The sequence below is a fragment of the Serinus canaria genome, chromosome 1, assembly GCF_022539315.1.
Source record: "Serinus canaria isolate serCan28SL12 chromosome 1, serCan2020, whole genome shotgun sequence".
Taxonomy (NCBI): Eukaryota; Metazoa; Chordata; class Aves; order Passeriformes; family Fringillidae; genus Serinus; species Serinus canaria.
The window spans coordinates 116,580-135,079 of NC_066313.1; the positions used below are offsets into that span (position 1 = coordinate 116,580).

At 42.0% G+C, this 18,500-nt stretch overlaps 1 protein-coding gene across 1 annotated transcript in view; it reads left to right on the forward strand.

The window, feature by feature from the left end:
• Positions 1–18,500, forward strand: part of URB1 (URB1 ribosome biogenesis homolog) — a 38,573-nt gene that overhangs the window by 1,689 nt on the left and 18,384 nt on the right. Inside the window, 16 exon segments of the mRNA XM_050975169.1 lie at positions 423–574; positions 2,086–2,218; positions 4,102–4,198; positions 5,301–5,386; positions 6,526–6,651; positions 7,324–7,454; positions 7,750–7,945; positions 8,407–8,544; positions 9,021–9,194; positions 9,771–9,918; positions 12,253–12,375; positions 12,651–12,763; positions 13,640–13,759; positions 15,938–16,054; positions 16,694–16,832; positions 17,534–17,704. Of these exon segments, the coding sequence (XP_050831126.1) occupies positions 423–574; positions 2,086–2,218; positions 4,102–4,198; positions 5,301–5,386; positions 6,526–6,651; positions 7,324–7,454; positions 7,750–7,945; positions 8,407–8,544; positions 9,021–9,194; positions 9,771–9,918; positions 12,253–12,375; positions 12,651–12,763; positions 13,640–13,759; positions 15,938–16,054; positions 16,694–16,832; positions 17,534–17,704 (2,164 nt within the window).

Sequence of the window (18,500 nt, forward strand, 5' to 3'; positions counted from 1 at the left end):
TGTCTCTGTAATGTTCAGTGACAGCCTTTCCTCAATATCCCGTTGCTAGCAGGGGCTGATGTTTGTAATGGCCGCAGTCCCAGTGCTGTATGGATTCTGAATTCTTCTGGCAGGAATTAATTGAAAGAGTGGAACATGATATTTTTCTCCATCACATTTCATTTTTCATCACCCATTTAAGAGCAATTGTCTCTTGAAGCACTTATTCCTTGAAACTACATGTTCTCAGAAGTGATCTTTTCAAAGAGGGAGCATTAATTTGGGAGAGAATCTAGAAGTTAATGTCACTTTCATATGTGGAAGATTTCCTCTTGGAGTGGGGTCACTCTTTTTATTAATGGTGGTTATTACTGTTTGCTCAGCTAATAATTTAAAGTCTTATCTGATATTGTCAGGTATTAACATACTTTTTTATCCTGCAGATTCTGTTAATCTTTCAAGCTCTAGAAGCCATTTTACTGAGGACAGCCAGTGACCTTTCACATTTTTCTGTTGTGGGAATGAACATTGTCAAAAAGTTGATTCATTCCTATATGAAACTGGTCTATGCTGCTTTGTATTCTGAAAATCACAGGTAAGTCTTCTTGATGCTCTGGTGGAGAATCTCTGTCAATTGTTCTGGAGGGACTGTACAAGATGTTGTGAAATTCATCTTGACTTATTGCTAATAATCCATCTTTATTTAATAATCCTTTTCCACTTGTCATAAAATAATTGCCTGTGGAAGTCTTTGCAAAGTAGAAGCAGATACATCAGACAATCCAGTGCTGTAGGATACTTTCCTGAAGCTGTAGTTTTCATCATCTGGGCCTGTCCTGGTGAGAGCTAACGTGGGTGGTACCTTGAGTCCTGTTATTTTAGTGCTGCTTGATTTGTGGGGTGAAATTTGTATTGTGTGGAGCAGGGCTGGGCATTCTTCCTGTGATGGCAAAAAGAGCTGCTCTTGAGTGCTTTATTTCCCTGTATTTTTTGGAGTCAGGTTTCCATGTTTTATAATGGATTTTTCTCTTTCAGACCGGCTTTTCTTCTGTAACTTTTTCAGTCTCTTAAGTCTGAGGTAATTTTGGGTTGTTCAGTAATTGTGCTATCTAGTCTGGACCAAAAAAGTCTCATGCTCATGTGGATAGGGGAAAGAAGTTGCAAATGTCAGACACTTCAGTACAAACCTGGGAGGAAGAGGAAAGTGAAGGAAAAACCAGACTGAAATTGGCTTGTCCCAGGCCAGTGACTCATCTTTCAGTCTTTGAGCAGAATTGGAAAAGCTCTCTGTGCTTTCCCAGTTCATAGACACAGCTGTGCTTCCTGCACTGCCCAGTTGATCTTACTGCAGCAGGCATTTGAACAGGACAGAGAATCTCAGATAGGTACACTGGAAACAAATTTTGAGGCTGTGCAAGGTCTGCGCTTCTGATTAAGTGTTTAAAGATTGCAGGTTCTGGAGAAATCCTTCTAGAACCTGCACAGAGGAGGCTGCAGATTTCTGGCAGATGGGAGATGCTCTGCATTTTCTGTGCAACCTCTTTGATGTGCAGAGGTATTTTCTTTACTGTATGTCTAGATGGGGTCTCTGCTTGAGTCACGTGGCTTTTTGCAGTTTGTCCATGACAGAAAAATGATGGACAGATTACAGATCTGTTCATGGTAGTGGCTGTTCAGATGATGGAGGTCTGCAGTCTTATGCGTAGTGGCCCTGACATGTTGAAATAAATGGCAAACCTCTATGAATTTAGGAGTTCATAGAATTGTGGAATAATTAAGGGTTGTCTAGTCCAACTCCACTGCCATGAACAGGATATCTTCAAGTGGTTAATTTTGTCACTTTCTCCGTTTTAAACTACTTTGTAAAGGGAATATCCAGCCTCACAGTACAGCTTAATTTTGGGGAAGAATATAAAAAGGCATGTCCTTCTCCTTTCTCCCCTTGCCCCTCTCCCCCAGCTGCTGTTATTACTGCCTAAAATAATTACTTTGATTGTTTAACTTCTCTTCTATTTTCTCTTGAAGTTTTAATCTCTTGGTGTGGCTGTTTGTATAACCATCATCCCGGAAATAGCCTGCAGGTTTTCCTCTGCTTTGTTTTTTCAGGGTGAGCCGAGGGTGCCTTACCCTGCTGTCAGCAATGGTGGCTCAGGGTCCGGATTCAGCAAGGGATGTGTACAGTCATTTTGATTTCAATAACAAGTACCTGCCTGGATTGTTGAAAAGAAGATGTAAGCAGGTAAATTAAGGTGCTGCATGCCATGGCATGCTGTGCCGTGGCTCCACCAGCTTTTTTAGCTATCTGTTCAGAACAAAGCTGTTGCCAATGTTTGCTGTATTTTCATCTACAAGAGCTTAACTCTCCCTTCCTGTCCTGTGTCAGGCTGAAGTCCTTGATTGTGCCTAACTGGACACATGAAAATGCCTTTTGTGTTACCAACAAGCTATGGAGAAATAGAAATGTACAGTTTCTGTGAACTGCCCTTCTAATATCTAAAGCAGAGTGAAAATGTTAGTAAATTCCTGAAAACTAGTCTTTTTTTTGCAGTGTGGTCCCACTGAAATAAATGGAAATTGGAGAGGGGATATTGCCCAGTACTAATACAGAGTAATAAACAAGAGTTCTAAATAATCTCTAGCTGGAAATCCTTAAGCATATTATGTGAGTGGAGAGAAAAAGTCACTCCTCTCTTTCCAGAAGAAACTATCTCTTGTTCCCTCCCTGTTTGCTAAAAATAGTCAGGATTGACCCCAACCAGTGCTTTAGAACAGGAATATTTGTGTCATTCCAAATGCAAGTGAATAATAAATCCAGTATTGTTTGCAATGTTGACATATTGTTTCTGGATTTTAAAGATTACTTGCAGAGCAAATGTGTACATTTGTGTTGGGTTTGTGCCATCTGACATGAAAATTCAGACTTTTTCTTTATAAAGCAATCAAGTGGAAGGCAAAAAACCAAACATACCCCTTTTTCCATGGAACCACTTTTTATAGCTCTGGAATTGCCAGATGCCATGGATTTTGACCTCACTGCAGGAGTTGTCTGCAGGAGTACTTCCACCCTTAATTTTAAATGCTTGGGTGTAGTCTTTTGGCCACAAGCTGCTTAAATAAGGTGCAAGGAGGCTAGCATCCAAAATGTCTTAGTCCTGTACAGCTTTCAGTGAAATGATGTCACAGCTGGCTATCAGAGGTGATGTTTTTTACAGTAAAGTACCAGGCCCAAAGCTTACAGCAAATTCCTATTTGTTTCTCTGTATTTCTTCTTTCAAGACATTGGTGAGTCCCTGCTGCATTATCTTTTGCTTACTTAGAATCTTCCTTCAGGCTTCTTAACTTGCAGCTTAATTTTGCACAGCAGGTTTTAAAAAAATGGTAAATGATGGTGGGATTCTGTCAGGGAATGTAGTGGTAGGATGAGGGGTGACTCTTTCAAAGAGGGTATATTTACGTTAGGTATTGGGAAGAGATTCTGGATCTGCAGAGGTTGCCCAGAGAAGCAGCTGCCCCATCCCTGGAAGTGTCCAAGGCCAGGTTGGATGGGGCTTGGGATAGTGGAAGGTGCCTCTGCCCATGGCAGGGCGTGGAATGAGGTGATCCTGAAGATCCCTTCCAGCTCAAACCATTTTGTGATTCAGTGTTCATACCCCATGGTGCTGTTACAGATCAAGCTTTCACTGCTTCTGCTGTGCCTGAGTTGGTAGTTTTTATGGGCATTTCTGTGAACTGACCTAGCAGTGCACAGGGGAGGAAATTCAGTGATGCAGGGTTTGGCATGAAACGGCTGTTAGTTTTCCTTTTAATTTAAATTTGTGGCCTGGTCTCATACATTGAGAATTGAAAAGCACGTGAACTAGTACATTTTCCTTTTTATGTAAAAGTGATCTGTTTTATGCAAGAAGTTTTGTAGCTGAATATGCTGTGTATGTATTGCATGTAAATGTATGTCTGTGGCTGCATGCAACATTTTTATAGAAGTTGTTTCATGTACCCATTTATGGTGCTTCTAGGGGTAATCAGCAGCTGCAGTTGGGTACAATCTGTGTGCTAACAACATTTTTTAATTTTATACTTATATTTTTGTGTATATAAGTATTTTTTATACTTATATTTTTCCAGGGGAGACCAGATGTCCGCATGGCCTACATTCAGTTTGCTCTCTCCTTTCTCATTGCTGGTGACAATGCAATCTTGGCACAGGTGCTGGAATTAAAAGGTACTTCATAATTGCTTGTTGGGTTTTTGTTTTTCAGGCACACTCATTTATAGGTGATAATAAATATGACCTAATTAAAAATGTGAACCAGGTAGAGAGCACTAATAAGAAGCTAAAGATGTATTTTTAATCTTATAATCTGAAAAGCTTTAAACTTCTTTGGTAGTGTATTAAATAAGTCTCTCCTGCTTGAGAACAATATGCTATCTGCTAAAACTTTGCAAAAATAAAGTGGTGACACAGATTAAAAAAATGTAAATCTAACATAAAACTTTAAGGTCATGGAGTCAATAAAAAAAAATTCATGGCTTCCAGCCTTGCTCAGTGGATATGTTGCGTTAATTTTCTTTTGAAAAGAGTGTTCTTCAGTTGCCTTTCTGCCCTGTGAATTGTGACCCTTGGAAAAGTTATGAGACAATTCAGAAGGGATCTAGAAATACTGTTTAAAAAAAAACTCTTAAGCCACTAGCTGGCAGCAAGTCATGGCGGGGGACTGAGAACTGGCTGTAATTGTTTACTTCTCTTGTTCCTGCTGGCCCAGGGCTGCTGATTTCCTTGAGGTGCTGGCAGTTTTTTAGTTCTTTCAGGCTGGGGATTGCACACCTTGGCCCAGTCAGTACAGGTGGCTTTCATTCCCCTGTAAGAGCTCCAAGTTCTCTATAAACTGAAGTTGTCTAACATTGGGATGCACTGGTGAGCCAAAAGGTGATGTGTGTAGTTGGAGATGGAGCCTCCAAACATTTGAGAATCACTCAGTGAAACAATTACAAGTGCTTCAATGGGAGGAATATGAAATTACTTGAATTTCAGGCATTTCAGGGCCCAAAATGTATTTAAGTTGACAGATGCTGTAGCAGTGTTAATCAGCAAGTTGGCAAATTGGCCAGTCAAGATTGGTTTGAGAGTGGTTTGGCAGCATCACTTACTCCTAACCATAGTAATCATCCTTCTGAACTCTGATGGCTGCCTTTTGGTTCATCCTGGAATATAACAGCAAGATAAATAATGTGACATGGAAGAGGAATGGGTATGAATTCCCTGAAGTATTTTAGTATGAAAAGAGCTTTCACATTTTGACTTAACATTTGAAATGTCCTCTCAGATTTCATTCCAGCTATTCTTTGCTCTGAAATAAAGGAAGACAGAGTTTCTACCGTCAATCTTCTGCTTTCCACACTGACAGCTAAGGTATGGTACACCCTTGAAACTTGTGTTATCTCATGTTTTCTGTTTTACTCACTGCTGAAATCAGTTCTGCAGTGATTTCTCACACAATGTTCAGTTCTTAGGGCTGCTGGCAGTGTGCTGCTGCAGTGTGTGACTGATAATAAGTGTTGGAGGTTGGTATCTTGGCTGTGTTACTGTCTCAGGATTGAAAACAGGGAAGCAGGAATTGCTGAAAGGTGAGAGAGTTGGTTTAGTGGTGGCTGCCTTTCCTGTGCTCTGTCTCCTTCCGAGCATGGCCCTGCCTCTTTCATGGGGTGCTTTTGTTGCTTGTGGAGCAGCTGCACCTAAGATGTATTTTATTTATTTAAAAATGTTTTTAGCTCCAGAATTTAGTAATTTTTAATATCTGTTCTGAGTAGCAATGTTGCATAAGCTGTTGCATGAACAGTTGAGAGAATGAAGAAAAAAATAGTTTCAAATTTAGAGTGTAGCCATAAGAGCCTTCTTCAGACTTTGGGCTTTTCTCAACTGACCAATTAAAGCCAAAAATGTTCTTTCATTTTGCTGTTGCAATAACATAAAAAAGAAGGATAATAAAAAAGCTATCATTTAAATGTAAAATAAACCTCATTGGAACTTTGTTTTTCAAAGAAAATTTTCCTATGTGAGAATCATGCGTATGTCATGAGCTGTTGCATTATTGGTGGACCCCAGCACACTGTATGACTCTTTCAGCTTAGCAAGAAAAATGAGAATTAAAACAATGCCAGCAGTAAAGCACAGCAGAAGAATTTCTGAGAAACTTCCTCCACTGTGTATTCCTTTCCATTCAAACTTTGTTTGTAGTCGGCTTTACCATGCCTACACGCAGGTTCCCCTGGTTCTGTGGCTGTGATGCTCTAAACATGATCTGTGCTCTTCAGCTGGACATCTGTCCTGTCCAGCATGTGCAGGGTTTGCAGAGGTTGGCGTAGGGCCAGGGTGGGGCAGGAGCCCGTGAGAGAAGTGTTGACAGGACAGGCAGAACCTTTCTTCTGTTTCTGCTGTGGTGAGGAGAGCCAGCTCTGTGTGTACTAGAAGAATGAGGCGCGTTGCTGTTTTGCCATGATTTTGTGACAACTTGCAATAAATAGAAGAGTTTGCATTTTTCTCATTTTCAGGTGGTTCATAACAAAAATATCAGCAAGACACAGAAGGTGCGTTTTTTCACTGCAGAAGTGTTGGTTCACATCGCTTCACTCTACCGTTGGAATGGGATTACTGATGTCAGCCCTGAGGATTTAAAGGTCTGGCCATTTATTTCTTTGTTACTCTTAGTCCTTCTGCTGCCTTTGTTTCGCCTCCTCTTGCAGCCCCCAGGTTTTGAAACAGCTCACAGTTGCTCTGAGCTTGATGAGCTCAAAAAGAGGAATCTACTCAGCCTATTTAAAAAGAGCCCCCAAATTTCTGCTGCTTCTCACTGGGTTTTGGCTACAGATTTTTCACCTTTGTGTATGTCCTCTTGTATTCCTATACCACATGCTAATGACCTTGCCACTCCCATCCTGATGTATTGTAAACACCCTTGGGAGGAGATCTGTTTCTTCTAGTAGATATTTGCTTCGAGCTGTGCAAATCTCATTACATTTCAGTTCTGAATAATTTTAAGTTCTTAGAGTTCCTGGCAGTCCCTGTAAGTCATATGATGAATGATTTCCCAGCCACAGTTGTGAGGAGTCTTCTCATCCGTGGGCATCATGAGTTGTTCTGGATTTAAAAGGTTTATGGAGTTGTAGAGTCACAGAATGGTTTGGGTTGGAAGGGACCTTCAAGTCCTGAAGTATCTCTTTTTGATCTGAACAAAAGCCAAACTTTGTTTCAGTGTTTCTCTAAGAGGAGCCATATAAAATGTAGAGTGAAGCTGATACCTGTGATGCCAAATCTCATATGCCTTTTTTACTCCCTTTTGGTTCTTATAGGTGGCCCAGGGTTCTGAGGAGGTGGGAAAAGCAATGGTACGAGAACTTGTGCATAGTTTCTTAATGGACCTCTGCTGCTCTCTGAAACATGGCATAACGTTCTATGATCCAAGTCTTGGAACTTCTGGCAAGTAAGTCACGGGGCAGCTGGGATTGTAAGTGGATTTTTTGCTAGAAGCAAAAGTGACCTCACTAGTTATCGTGTCTGCCCTGAAATGCGTGGTGTTAATTCACTGTTTGTCGTGCAGAAAATGCGGAGGTAAATTAATTTCTTACTTCTTTGAGTATAAACTCAGAAATTATGCCAGGAGGGTGAGAGATCTTGCCTTCAATTAACAGTTAGAGAAGCTGCAGAGTTCACATCCCATATAGAGTATCAAAATAAGGATTTCTTATTCAAAATAATTTTTTTTTCATCTTCAACAGGGGAGGAAATGTGGTACTTCTGCAGTTCCTGCTTGGTTTAAAAACTGCAACAGAAGATGAAATGGTTGCTGACCTCGTGGTGAATATTCTCAAAGTATGCCCAGATTTATTGAACAGATACTTCAAGGAGACCCAGTATTCCTTTGTTCCTAGAGTGAAGTCTGCTTGGATGGACAACATGAAGTTACTCAAGAAGGTAAGAGTATGGGTGATGGCAAAAAGCCATGCTCAGAGCAGGAGGCTCTATAAACATGTAAACTTAAATGGTAGTGAAGGAATTGGTTTAAGAAACAGTGGAAGACATCACATCAGGGACATATTTTTTGAGATGCAGCAACATCAAAGCTCAACTAGAAAAACCTTTTGTCCTTTGTGAGTGCTCCACTGCCTCTTTGTTTAGCTTAAAATGGGCAAGTAGGATCTGGGATCTCCTGAAAAGGCATGGCCTTTAGCAGGGATGCTGGTTGCTTACAGAGGGTCCATTTAGTTGAGTAGGGGTCTGGAGGATGCTTTGTAGCATTTTTGCATAAAGATTGACGTGTAATTTTGCCATTACTTCCGACAAGTCAAAATACTTCTGAAAAATACTCCTCAGAGGAAGCTGTCATCTCCGGAAATGTATCAATGGGGCTTAAATTTTTGTTTCTTTTCTTTCAGATCTATGAGGCTCAACCAGAGATCTCCAATTCTTTTAAGACTTCAGAATTTATTCCTCTTCCCAGATTGCTTTCTGTGGTGATGGTCACAACAGTCCCTGCAGTGTGCAATAGAACAATGTTCACCCAAGGGCTAAATGTAAGAGCAGTCTAGAGTATTTCAATGACTTTTCTGTCCTAGTTTGTACTGTTTCATTTTAATGCTCTTACATTTTAGGGCTAAATGTAAGAGCAGTCTATAGTATTTCAATGACTTTTCTGTCCTAGTTTGTACTGTTTCATTTTAGTGTGTGATCATTCAAGAAATTTCTTAAGTTGGTTAATTACTTGCGTTTTATGTTATCTGCCTCAGCATAAATCTGGCTTGGTGAAGCACTGGAAAATGAATTAAAATCACTGATACTGATTCCAGGTGCCTTTCACAAGCACCAGTTCTGCCACTGTGCACTCTTGTTTTAGGCTGGGAATCTGAAAACCTGTGGATTCTTTACTGCTAGCTAAGATCTAGAAAATAAGTAATTCATTGACCAATTTTAACACACATTCAGAGTATGGATTCTCTGCATAGCATAACAGGAATCACTGAAATGTCATTAATTTGCTTCCTTCTTTTAGTTGCCCAGCACAGAGGTGAAGCAGACCATCCTATCACTGGTGTCCATGGTGCTGAGAAGAGCCCTGAGGAACATTCAGCACTGTTTGTCTGAAGAAACCTGGCAAAGGTCACAAATCTACACACTGCCAGCAGGGCAGGAGTTTGTGCAGCTCTACAGAGAAGCTGTCAGCAAGGTAGAAAGAAAGGAGCAATTGCAGCTGACAACTGCTCCCCCCTGTACTTTGTCCTGGAGTGGTTGCAGCTGAGGTGCCAGGAGATGGTACCCTGGGGAGGCTGTGGGTTAAATGGTGAGGTAGGAGCCTACGCTTCCTGACATGTCTGTCTGATGGGAATGCAGATAAAATTCTGTGGGAAGACAGATCTGCAGCAATAATGGCTGTTGTGCTGCAAATGATTTCCAAGAGCAGGAAGCAAGTTCTCTTCCTGGTTCAAGTCAGTGTAGCCAGCAGAGGTTACTCAGAAGTTACTGGACAAGAGAGCACTTGAGTTGAAAATATGCCATGAGGAAGAAGAACTGAACAAATTTTTTACAGGAAGCCTTTTCAATGAAATGTTCTTTCCAGTACTTATGTTAGGCAGAAGTGGAAGTACAGTGCTTGATTTTATGCCATTCTCTGATTGCACACAAGGTCACTTCCAACCTTTGTGAAGAGTAGCAAATCTTCCTGTTAGGTATTTGGGGATGTATTTATCACAGGATCTTTGTCTTACAAAGGAGAGCTGTTGCAATTTACCCTTTTTGCTTTCAGGTTTTACCAGACATGACTAGTATAGTGGCTGTCTGGCAGTCCCTTCTGAAGCAAGAGAGAGAACACCACAATGGCCCAGCAGAGAAAAAGGAAGGAGATGTCTCCACTGTGAAGGCAATGACTGAGACAGAAGTTGCTGAGCAGCATGGTAGGCAAAGCAGGTGGAGTTACAGCTTCTATCTCTGTGGGAATGAGTGATGTGGAACCCTCATCCTACCCTTAACTTCAGGAGAATCTAGATCTCACTTGTGTATTTACTGCTCACCTTTGCTTTGTTCAGTTCATGTTCAGGCCATTAGAATTGCCTGAGATCCCAGTTCAACATGTAGGCTGCCACTGCTCCCAGAAGGTTAAGCAGTTTGACTTGGCTGTCCCAGGATCACAGAATGGTTGAGTTTGGAGGGGATCTGTAAATCATCTTGCCTGATACCTCTGCCTAAATCTGGTTACCCAGGTCCACATTCACACAGCTTTTGAACCTCTCCAAGGATGGAGACTTCAGAACCTCTTTGGGCAACCTGTATGGTTGCTCAAGTCAAAAAGTGTTTCCTGATGCTCGGAGTGTTCCTGTGTTTCGCTTTGTGCCCTGTGCCTCTGCTCCTGCCCCCAGGTGTTTCTGGGAGGAGCTTGGCACTGTCACCTTTGCACGCTCACTCAGGTGCTCATACACGTTGGTAAGATGCCCCTGAGCCTTCTCTTCAGTCTGAACAGTCCCAGCTCCCGCAGCCATTCCTCACAGGAGAGATGTTCCAGTCCCTTCACCATTTTTGTGAGCCTCTGCTGGACTCTCCCCTGTGTTACCATTTTCTGGGGAGTCCAGACCTGAGCACAACATTCCTGGTTTGTCCTCCCAGTGCTGAGAGGAAGGAAAGGAGCAGCTCCCTGACACCAGGACACCCAGGCCTTCCTTGGCAGCCTGCTGTGTGCTTGGGTGGCCCCCAGAAGGTACTGGTGAATGGGGCTGTTCCTCCTCAGGTGCAGGGCTCTGCTGTTCCTCTTATTGAATTCAGCCCTCCTGCCCTTGAGCTTTCCATGCTAGTAGCTGTTTCACAGCCACAAAATAAAACTGGCAGGAAGACTGATATGCCTGAAAAATAATTTTTGGAGAGATTTTTGTTTGTCCGAGTTATTTCACCAGGAGGTGGTTTTTTTAGCAGTTAGTTACTATGGCTACACAAATGCTTGTATTGATTTAACACAGGAGTGGAATGATGAGTGCCGGAAGAGGGGGAAGGGATGGAGTGGAGGCTTCAGTTTTCCTCTCTCAAATCCAGTGTCCCTCCCAAAGGGCTTCCTTCCACAGTTCCATTGCAGGGAATGGGGAGTTTCAGGATTGTCTGTATCTTGGCCAATGGCCTGTGAAGTTTTCCTTGTGGGCTAGAGATTAATCTGCAAACAGTTTTACCCTTCACAGGGCATATTCCACAGAGAGACTTCCTGGAGCAAAAGGCTTTTCAGTGGATGTCCTTCTGTGCCTCCCTTTGGCAGCAAAATGTTGTCACTGACAATCCAAGGCTTGGAAAGCAGTGGAGCAGCTCATTTCTGTAGGACTGTAGCTGTAGTTCCTCAGCATTCTGAGGTGGTAATGCTGTGTCACTTGCTCCCAGTTCACCTTTTACAGCTTTATTTGCCTTGTGGTCACTAGAGAGTTCTTTTCTAATGGGAGCTGAGACTCAGGCAAACAAAGTTTATCCATGGCATTCACCCTATTCTTCCTAACTCTGCGAGGGAGACCAAGTAAATAGGAACAAGTTAGGTGTTATGTGTTTTGGCCCATGTTCTGTGCTTGCTTTCATTAATGACTGGATAACAAGTAGCTTTTATGGCTCTTCATGTTACAACTGAAACCTGAGATGGCTTTTCCTAGGAAGTAAACATTTGCCTTAAGTGCTATTGGTGTTTCTCTCATGTGGGTATTTGTTATCTGCCTCTTGCCAGGAGCTTACACTGATAAAATATTACTTTGAAAAGGGAAAGAAAAAAGTTTTTAACTGAAATAATAAATTTGCACCAAACTGTAGTGCACTGTCTCGAGCACTTCACCAGCCAAACCTACCTGACATTAGCTAAAGTAATGTCCCCAGAAATCAGCAGCATGCCCATATCCTTTCCTTCACTTTTTCCTATTATTCAGCCTTAAACAGCAGTGGGATGGGTGGGATTCTTACAGTGAGTATTCAGATGCTCTGGTTGTGTTTTATATGTGTGAGCATTTCTGAGTCAAATTAGAAATGGCAGCTCTCAATCTAAGCACTGAATAAGCAGATTTAGTTTTGAAAGTGTTCATACAGGAATGCTGGGGAATGAAACTGGAGATTCCACAGGTGTTTTCCTCGTTCTTCTTGTTGGGAAGATAGCAGATCATTTCTGAGGCAAATCTGCTGGAAATACAGTTAATAATTCTCCTTCTGGCTAATGGAGGTGTGACACTGTGCACTCTTGCTATGAAAGAAGAAACTAATGATGGAAACATTTTGTTTAGGTTCAGATGATGCTGAGATGCTGCTTCTGAAAGCTGCACTGCTTCAAGTCATATGTCTTTATCAGAAGGTTGTGCCCCACTTGGTAGCACAGAGCAACTTTGATTTTAGCAAGCTGATTAAAGGTATGTGATGGGTATTTGTATTGCCTCCCCTGTTTTCTCTGGCTGTTTACAAAGTCCACAGCAGAAGGGAATGTTTGCTTTTCTCCCTCTGAGGGCTGGATTCTCACCTTGGGTTGGCCAACTTTAGTTGCAGTACGTCTGGGGATCCCATGATATGAAGATCTTTGAGTGGCCAGCTTGTCTCACCGTTGTGCTTTAAACCCTAAAACATGAGTATTCTGAGATTTCAAGAAGTTGGACCAAACTGAAGCTGGTTTCTTGCTTTCACACCTCAGGTATAGTCACTGAAAAGGGCCTGCGGGAGGAGGTCCCTCCTCTCCTGCAGCACCATATCCTGAAAGTGGCTTTGGAACTTCCCGCCAATAAGTTTGCCTGGTTCAAAGTACAGGTAAGAGGCCGATGCAAATCTTTCTTTCCTTGGTCTGTTGTCCTCAAATCTTTCCATCTGGCATTGCCTAGTTTTAAGTTAGTCCTGTCATTTTAGGAGGTGACCCTTCTGTAAAGCCAGCAGGAGTTACATTCTCAGCAGTGATGAAAGATCCCTTCTGATCTGAAAGGTTTTTTACAGGGACAGCATTTTTTCCGTCCATGGTGAGCACAGGAGAAAGTCCCAGTAGCTCTTTGTGTCTCTGGAGAGGAGCACAAGTGACAATGTGCTGATTTCCCCTTGTCTGGAAAGCCTGAGGTTGCAGATCAGGGAAATGAGCCATTGATGGCAGCCATTCCACCCCTTCCCAAGGAAGATGCCAACATTTTTTAATGCTCCCCAAAATTAGTGGAAACCATCAGGGCCCCAGCTCTCTTTTTTACTGCAGGCTTGTAAAATAAGAGCTCTGTCAAGAGCTTGCTTGTCATGTCAGGAGAAAGGAGTGGACTTGGCTTTGAGGAGAAGCAGAGACACCCACGGGGTGTTGTAACAGGGATAGACATGGAATGATTGGGGAGTAAAATATGATTGATGAGGCAGGTGGCTTTGTCTTGGGTCCTTGTAGCAGCTGGGGTTTCTGTTGCTGCTGTCTTCTTCCACTTTCCAGGAAAGCATTTTACAAGTGAGTACAATGATCCTGGCTCATGAAATGCAAAATTGTGTAAATGATCCCCTTCATTTCTGGCCTTGGGACTTTGGGGCAGGTCTGTAAACACTTACCTTACACACTTAACACACTTACCTTATAACACACTCACCTTACACATCAGTCTCAGTGCAACATAGTCCTGTACAGTGTTGCTGTAGCAGAGGAATTTTAATATATTTTTCTTGTAGAACATCTCTGAGACAGAGAAGATATCTGGTGAAAAATCAGTCTTCTATTTACTGATGAAAATGTTTGTTTCAAGTACCCACTCTCATCTGAAAGTTTCCACCAAAAAATTAATCATCAAGGTAAGCATTTGAATTGAAATATCAGGATATTCACTATATTCCACTGGTCTTAAATTTCAGGATTGTAGAATTTTTTCCTAAAGTAGATACCTTTACTGCATGGTCGTGTGGTCAACAGAGTCTCCTTTCCTGTTTCTTGTGACTGTTGTTGGGATTTGCTGTCAGATAACAGGCTATTAACAAAATATTTTATGGAAATGAATGCTGTGAACTGACTTCTCTGCAGCAGTTGATGAAAGATTAAGGAAAATGTCTTTAATGTTTTCCCACTCCTCCTAGGCTGAATTAACTCTGGCACTGTAATAAATTAATGTAATTTGTGCCTGCAAAGGTCTTGACATTGATCAAGAAGAGATTACTTTAGAGTTTAATTTTTTATCATTTTTTATTTAATCTGTACTTCAGCACTCCAGCCTTGCATAAGCCTTAGATGGTTTGCTCTGGCCCTGCAAAATAGTCCTCTCTGCTACTGTCTGGTCCAAGCTTTGATGCCAGGAGTACTTTTTGTCTTTAAAAATCAATCAAAATCCCCTTCTGTACATTTAAGTTAGTTATTTGACTTTTCAGGAAATACTGGTCAACTGCAAGTCCACAAGACATCAGAGGCTGTTGTTTTTAGCACCTTATTAAAAGAGGTCATCTTTTAGTTATCTGAATAGGGGTAGAGATTTACATCAGGAATAAATACAACCAAACTGACATGCCAAGAGAAAATCCAGGAAGCTGTACTGGCCCTGGAGAGGGCTCTTCATGCAGTGTCCTGCAGTATTCATGGCACACCAATTTGTACCCAGCTTTGTGCATTGAATCTTTGCATTTAGCTCGAATCAGAGAGTGCCACTGTAATCTTCAGTCCACCAGACCAAAGTTCCAGTGATCGAATTGGGGTTTAGTTGCCCTTGGCCCTTGCAAGGGTTTAAAGGCAGGTTCTCCTGGTCTCCCAGTAATGAATGTCTGAACCAAAACCTGCTCAAAATGTGCAGTTTTTCTGGTGGTTTTAGATTTCTTTTGCCAGGTGGGAACATGGACTGCCTTACTTGTTCTTGTGTCCACTTTCCACTTCAGTCCATTGCATTTTCTCTGGAGTGCAGGAACAGGGAAGTTAGGGCAGTTATGTCAGCAGAAAGGCTGCTAAGAATAGATGGTAAGGACTTATTTTTCTGTGCTGTGCCACGTAACTGAAGGCTTGTTTTTGGATTTCACATTCTGTTCCTGCCTGTTTCTGTGAGAGCTGCAAGTGCATTTCTATTTCAAGACTCGGCCAAAAATAGTCGATTATATTAAAATGAATCCTTTTTCCTTCATTTTTTCTTTATTTAAATGAATTACCCTGTCAGATTGATGTAAGCAGCAGTTATTTTTAGAGTTGCTGGTGTTGTGCACAGAGTAAATGTAGAACAAATGAGTTCTGATGGCTTCCTTTTATTTGTGTGTGGAGAGAAGCAAAGGCACAGATTGATCCTGTGTAGTGTGGGTGCCAGAGTCAGGAAGCTGGGCAAGGTTTCCTCTCTTGTTGGCAGCTAGGGGCAGGGAGTTTAACCACGGGGTCCTAGTTTGGGTTCCTGAGGTCAGGGCCTGAATTTAGAGAGCAGGAAAGTGGGGAAAATTTCTAGATATGTCAAAGCCTGTCTCTTGGTTGTGGTATATCTGGGTCTACCTCACTACCTCCCACAACTTGCACTTCTCTTTGGACCTTGCTGTGGTTGCAATCCACTGCTCATTTATGTGACTGTTTATCCATCTGCCTAATTGTTTTATGTACAAGTAGCCTAATTTAGGTTTAATTTAGCAATGATTTTCCTTTATGTTAGATCAGCAGGTTTTAAATCTCCCATACAGGGTATTTTTAAGGCGCTTTTTTTTTTTTCTGCCTGTGATGATATAAAGATGTACAACCCTCTGAAAGCAGTATAACCTGCTTTCCAAAACTTCTAGAAGTAAGATTTTTATTGTCCACTATGCAGTCTAACTCCCCCTAGTGAGTGGGAATAAGGCCTCTTGAACTAAGGGGGTGAGGAGAGTCACAGATACTTCTTTTCATCAACCTGCTCTCCTTCTTTTCTTTCCCAAAAAAAGGAATCATGAAGTTACTGCACAAAAAGATCTGTATCTCTTGGGGTTTTGTATTTTAGGAGTTTGAGGCTTATTTACACACCTCCCCCTTTGTTTCCTGGACAGGTTTTACGTGACAGTGGAGTGTTTGAGTACACATGGAAGGAACTTTCAGTTTGGCTGGAACACTTGGATAATACAAAAGAAGACCAGAAGGAAGCAGTGATTCAATTTTTGGAAAGGGTAACAGTGTTCAAATTAGCTAATTAGCTGCATAAACTATGTGAAGAATGGTGTAGTGGAAACTAGAGATTTTGTTGCTATTGTTGAGAAACCTGTCAAAGACCAATGAGTGAATTCTGAGAAAAGCATTGTTTGGGATTCTTTATACAGAGGTGGGATTGTTCTTGCCTTCAGCAGGAGGGACAGCGAAATTATTTGGAGGAAAATTAAATCCAAAAAGATCAGTTGTTATTATGGCATTGTTGGTATAAGGGTGGAGTGTTGTATGTGGGAATAGCTTTTATCTCCTCTTGAGGTGCCAAAATTATCAGACCTCAGTAAATTGTGATCTTGTACAAGGAAAGCTGACATTTCCTGTTTACTCTTCAGGATACTTCATTTCCAGTGTGGTCTCCCCAGGGACTCAGTCTGTGGTAGCAATCTAGATGCCAAATTGCAGTGGACTTTCATTTTTTTCCATCAGTGTCCCCTGTAGAGCAAGAGCCATAGACAGAATCCTGCAGAAGTAATATGGAAGTTGTCCTCCTAAAAGCTGCCCAGCTTCCAACCACTTTTAGCTCATTGTCTTTCTTAGCAACAGGTGGTTCCCCTGCCCTTGACAGCCATTGCACTTACTTTTCTCCCCACCTTTGCTGACAGATCCTGCTGAAGCTGGTGACAAAGCCCTATCCCTACACAGACAAGGCAGCAGACGTGGTTCAGGAAGCCAGCATGCTCCAGGTTGCTATGTTTAAACAGGACTCTGATAACATCAGCATCCCTGTCTCTCACATTGATGGTATGTGGTGACCCCTCAACAACAGAATTCCATGACCTGGGGCTACATTTTCTAGCCCTAATCAGCAAACTGGAGATGAATAACTATAGAAATCCTGTTACGTAAGGACTTCCAGGATTCAGCCCTCTATGTGTACTTGGCATCAGAAATTGGAATTGCAAAGTTACCAGTTTACCCCCAAACATAATTTTTGATGTGATTGTGCCACTTTAACAGTATTTGAAACCTCTCCTCATGCTCTTGCAACAGCATTTTTGAACTAAAATGGAAAATTAGTCCTTCTGCCTGGGGCTGTTCACAGAATCATGGAATCCCAGAATGGTTTTGATGGGAAGGCACCTTTTAAAGCTCATCCAGTTCCAATTCCTGCCATGGGCAGGGACACTTTTCAGTAGCCCAGGATGCTCCAAGCCCTGTCCAGCCTGGCTTTGGACACTTCCAGGGATCCAGGGGGCAGCCACAGCTTCTCTGGGCAACCTGTGCTGGACAGCAGCATTGAAAGCTGTGATTTTTTTATGTTGCACTTAACATTGTTTTGCCTGACAAACGTGGCTTTTTTCTTTTTTTTTTTCTTTTTTCTTTTTTTTTTATTTTTTAGCAACTAAAAAGATGCCTTGTGTTCCTGGAGCGTTGCATTCTAACTCTGTTGTTTTTCCAGTTAGTCTGGATCCTCTGCTTACATTTTTTCCTTCACTTAACAGATGTCCTGGATATGGTGGATGTTCTGATTGAGGGCAGTGATGACTTCGATGAAGAAATTGGGTTTTCCTTAAATGAAGACATGATTATTCAAACATTTCCCTTCAGTGCTGTTGTCCCTGCTGCATTAGAAGCCAGGAATACACTGTTGCTTCAGTCTGAAGATGGAACAGGTACAGATTTTTTTTTGGTTTTATGTGTCATTTCTATCAGTGGTGTGAAAGTGGCGTCGTTTTTACCTATTTTTAATAATTTTTTACCATTTATCATTTTTTACCTTGAGACAATTTATTATCTTCCCTGCAAGCAGAAGGAGGTGCAGATTCCTGATGTTTCATGCTCAAAGAGAGGCATTGAAGCTCTGTAGGTGCTTCTGCCCCTTTTCCCTGACCCTAAAGAAAAGAGACACTGTCCCTGCATGGACATCTTGCTCTGGAAGTAGCTGGCTTCAGTAACACAGTGTTTAAGGACAGAGTGGAGGTCAGGAGAGGAAGGTGGTTTCCATGCCTGTGGGCTGCTCTTCCCGAGATCAGGGAGAGAGGACGGCATTGTTAAGTAGAAAATGGATGCATTTTCTAAAGACAACTTCAGAAATAAAGCTCTGGTGGCAAATTTTGCAAAGTTCTACCACCTCCTTGAGGAAAGTGTTAAAATCATAGGGGCAACAGGTGGGCTTGGAGCAGGATTTGCCATCACCACAGCACTAAGTCCTCTGTGTGTATTTGGCAGTCGAGAAGCACCTGGGGTGTACCGAAAGTCCCAGTTCTGAAAGAAAATTCTGTTTAACTTGTACACATTAACTGGGGTGTGTGCCCCCCAGTACAAATCAGTTCTTCTCTCAGGTGGTGCTTGGCACCTTCCTGTTAAAAACCAGGCATGTTTAGCACAGCACAGTGAAGGTGGATTATTTGCTTCAGCAAGAACTAATGTGTGGAGGATTTTTCAGCTACCTCAGTCAGGAACAAACAC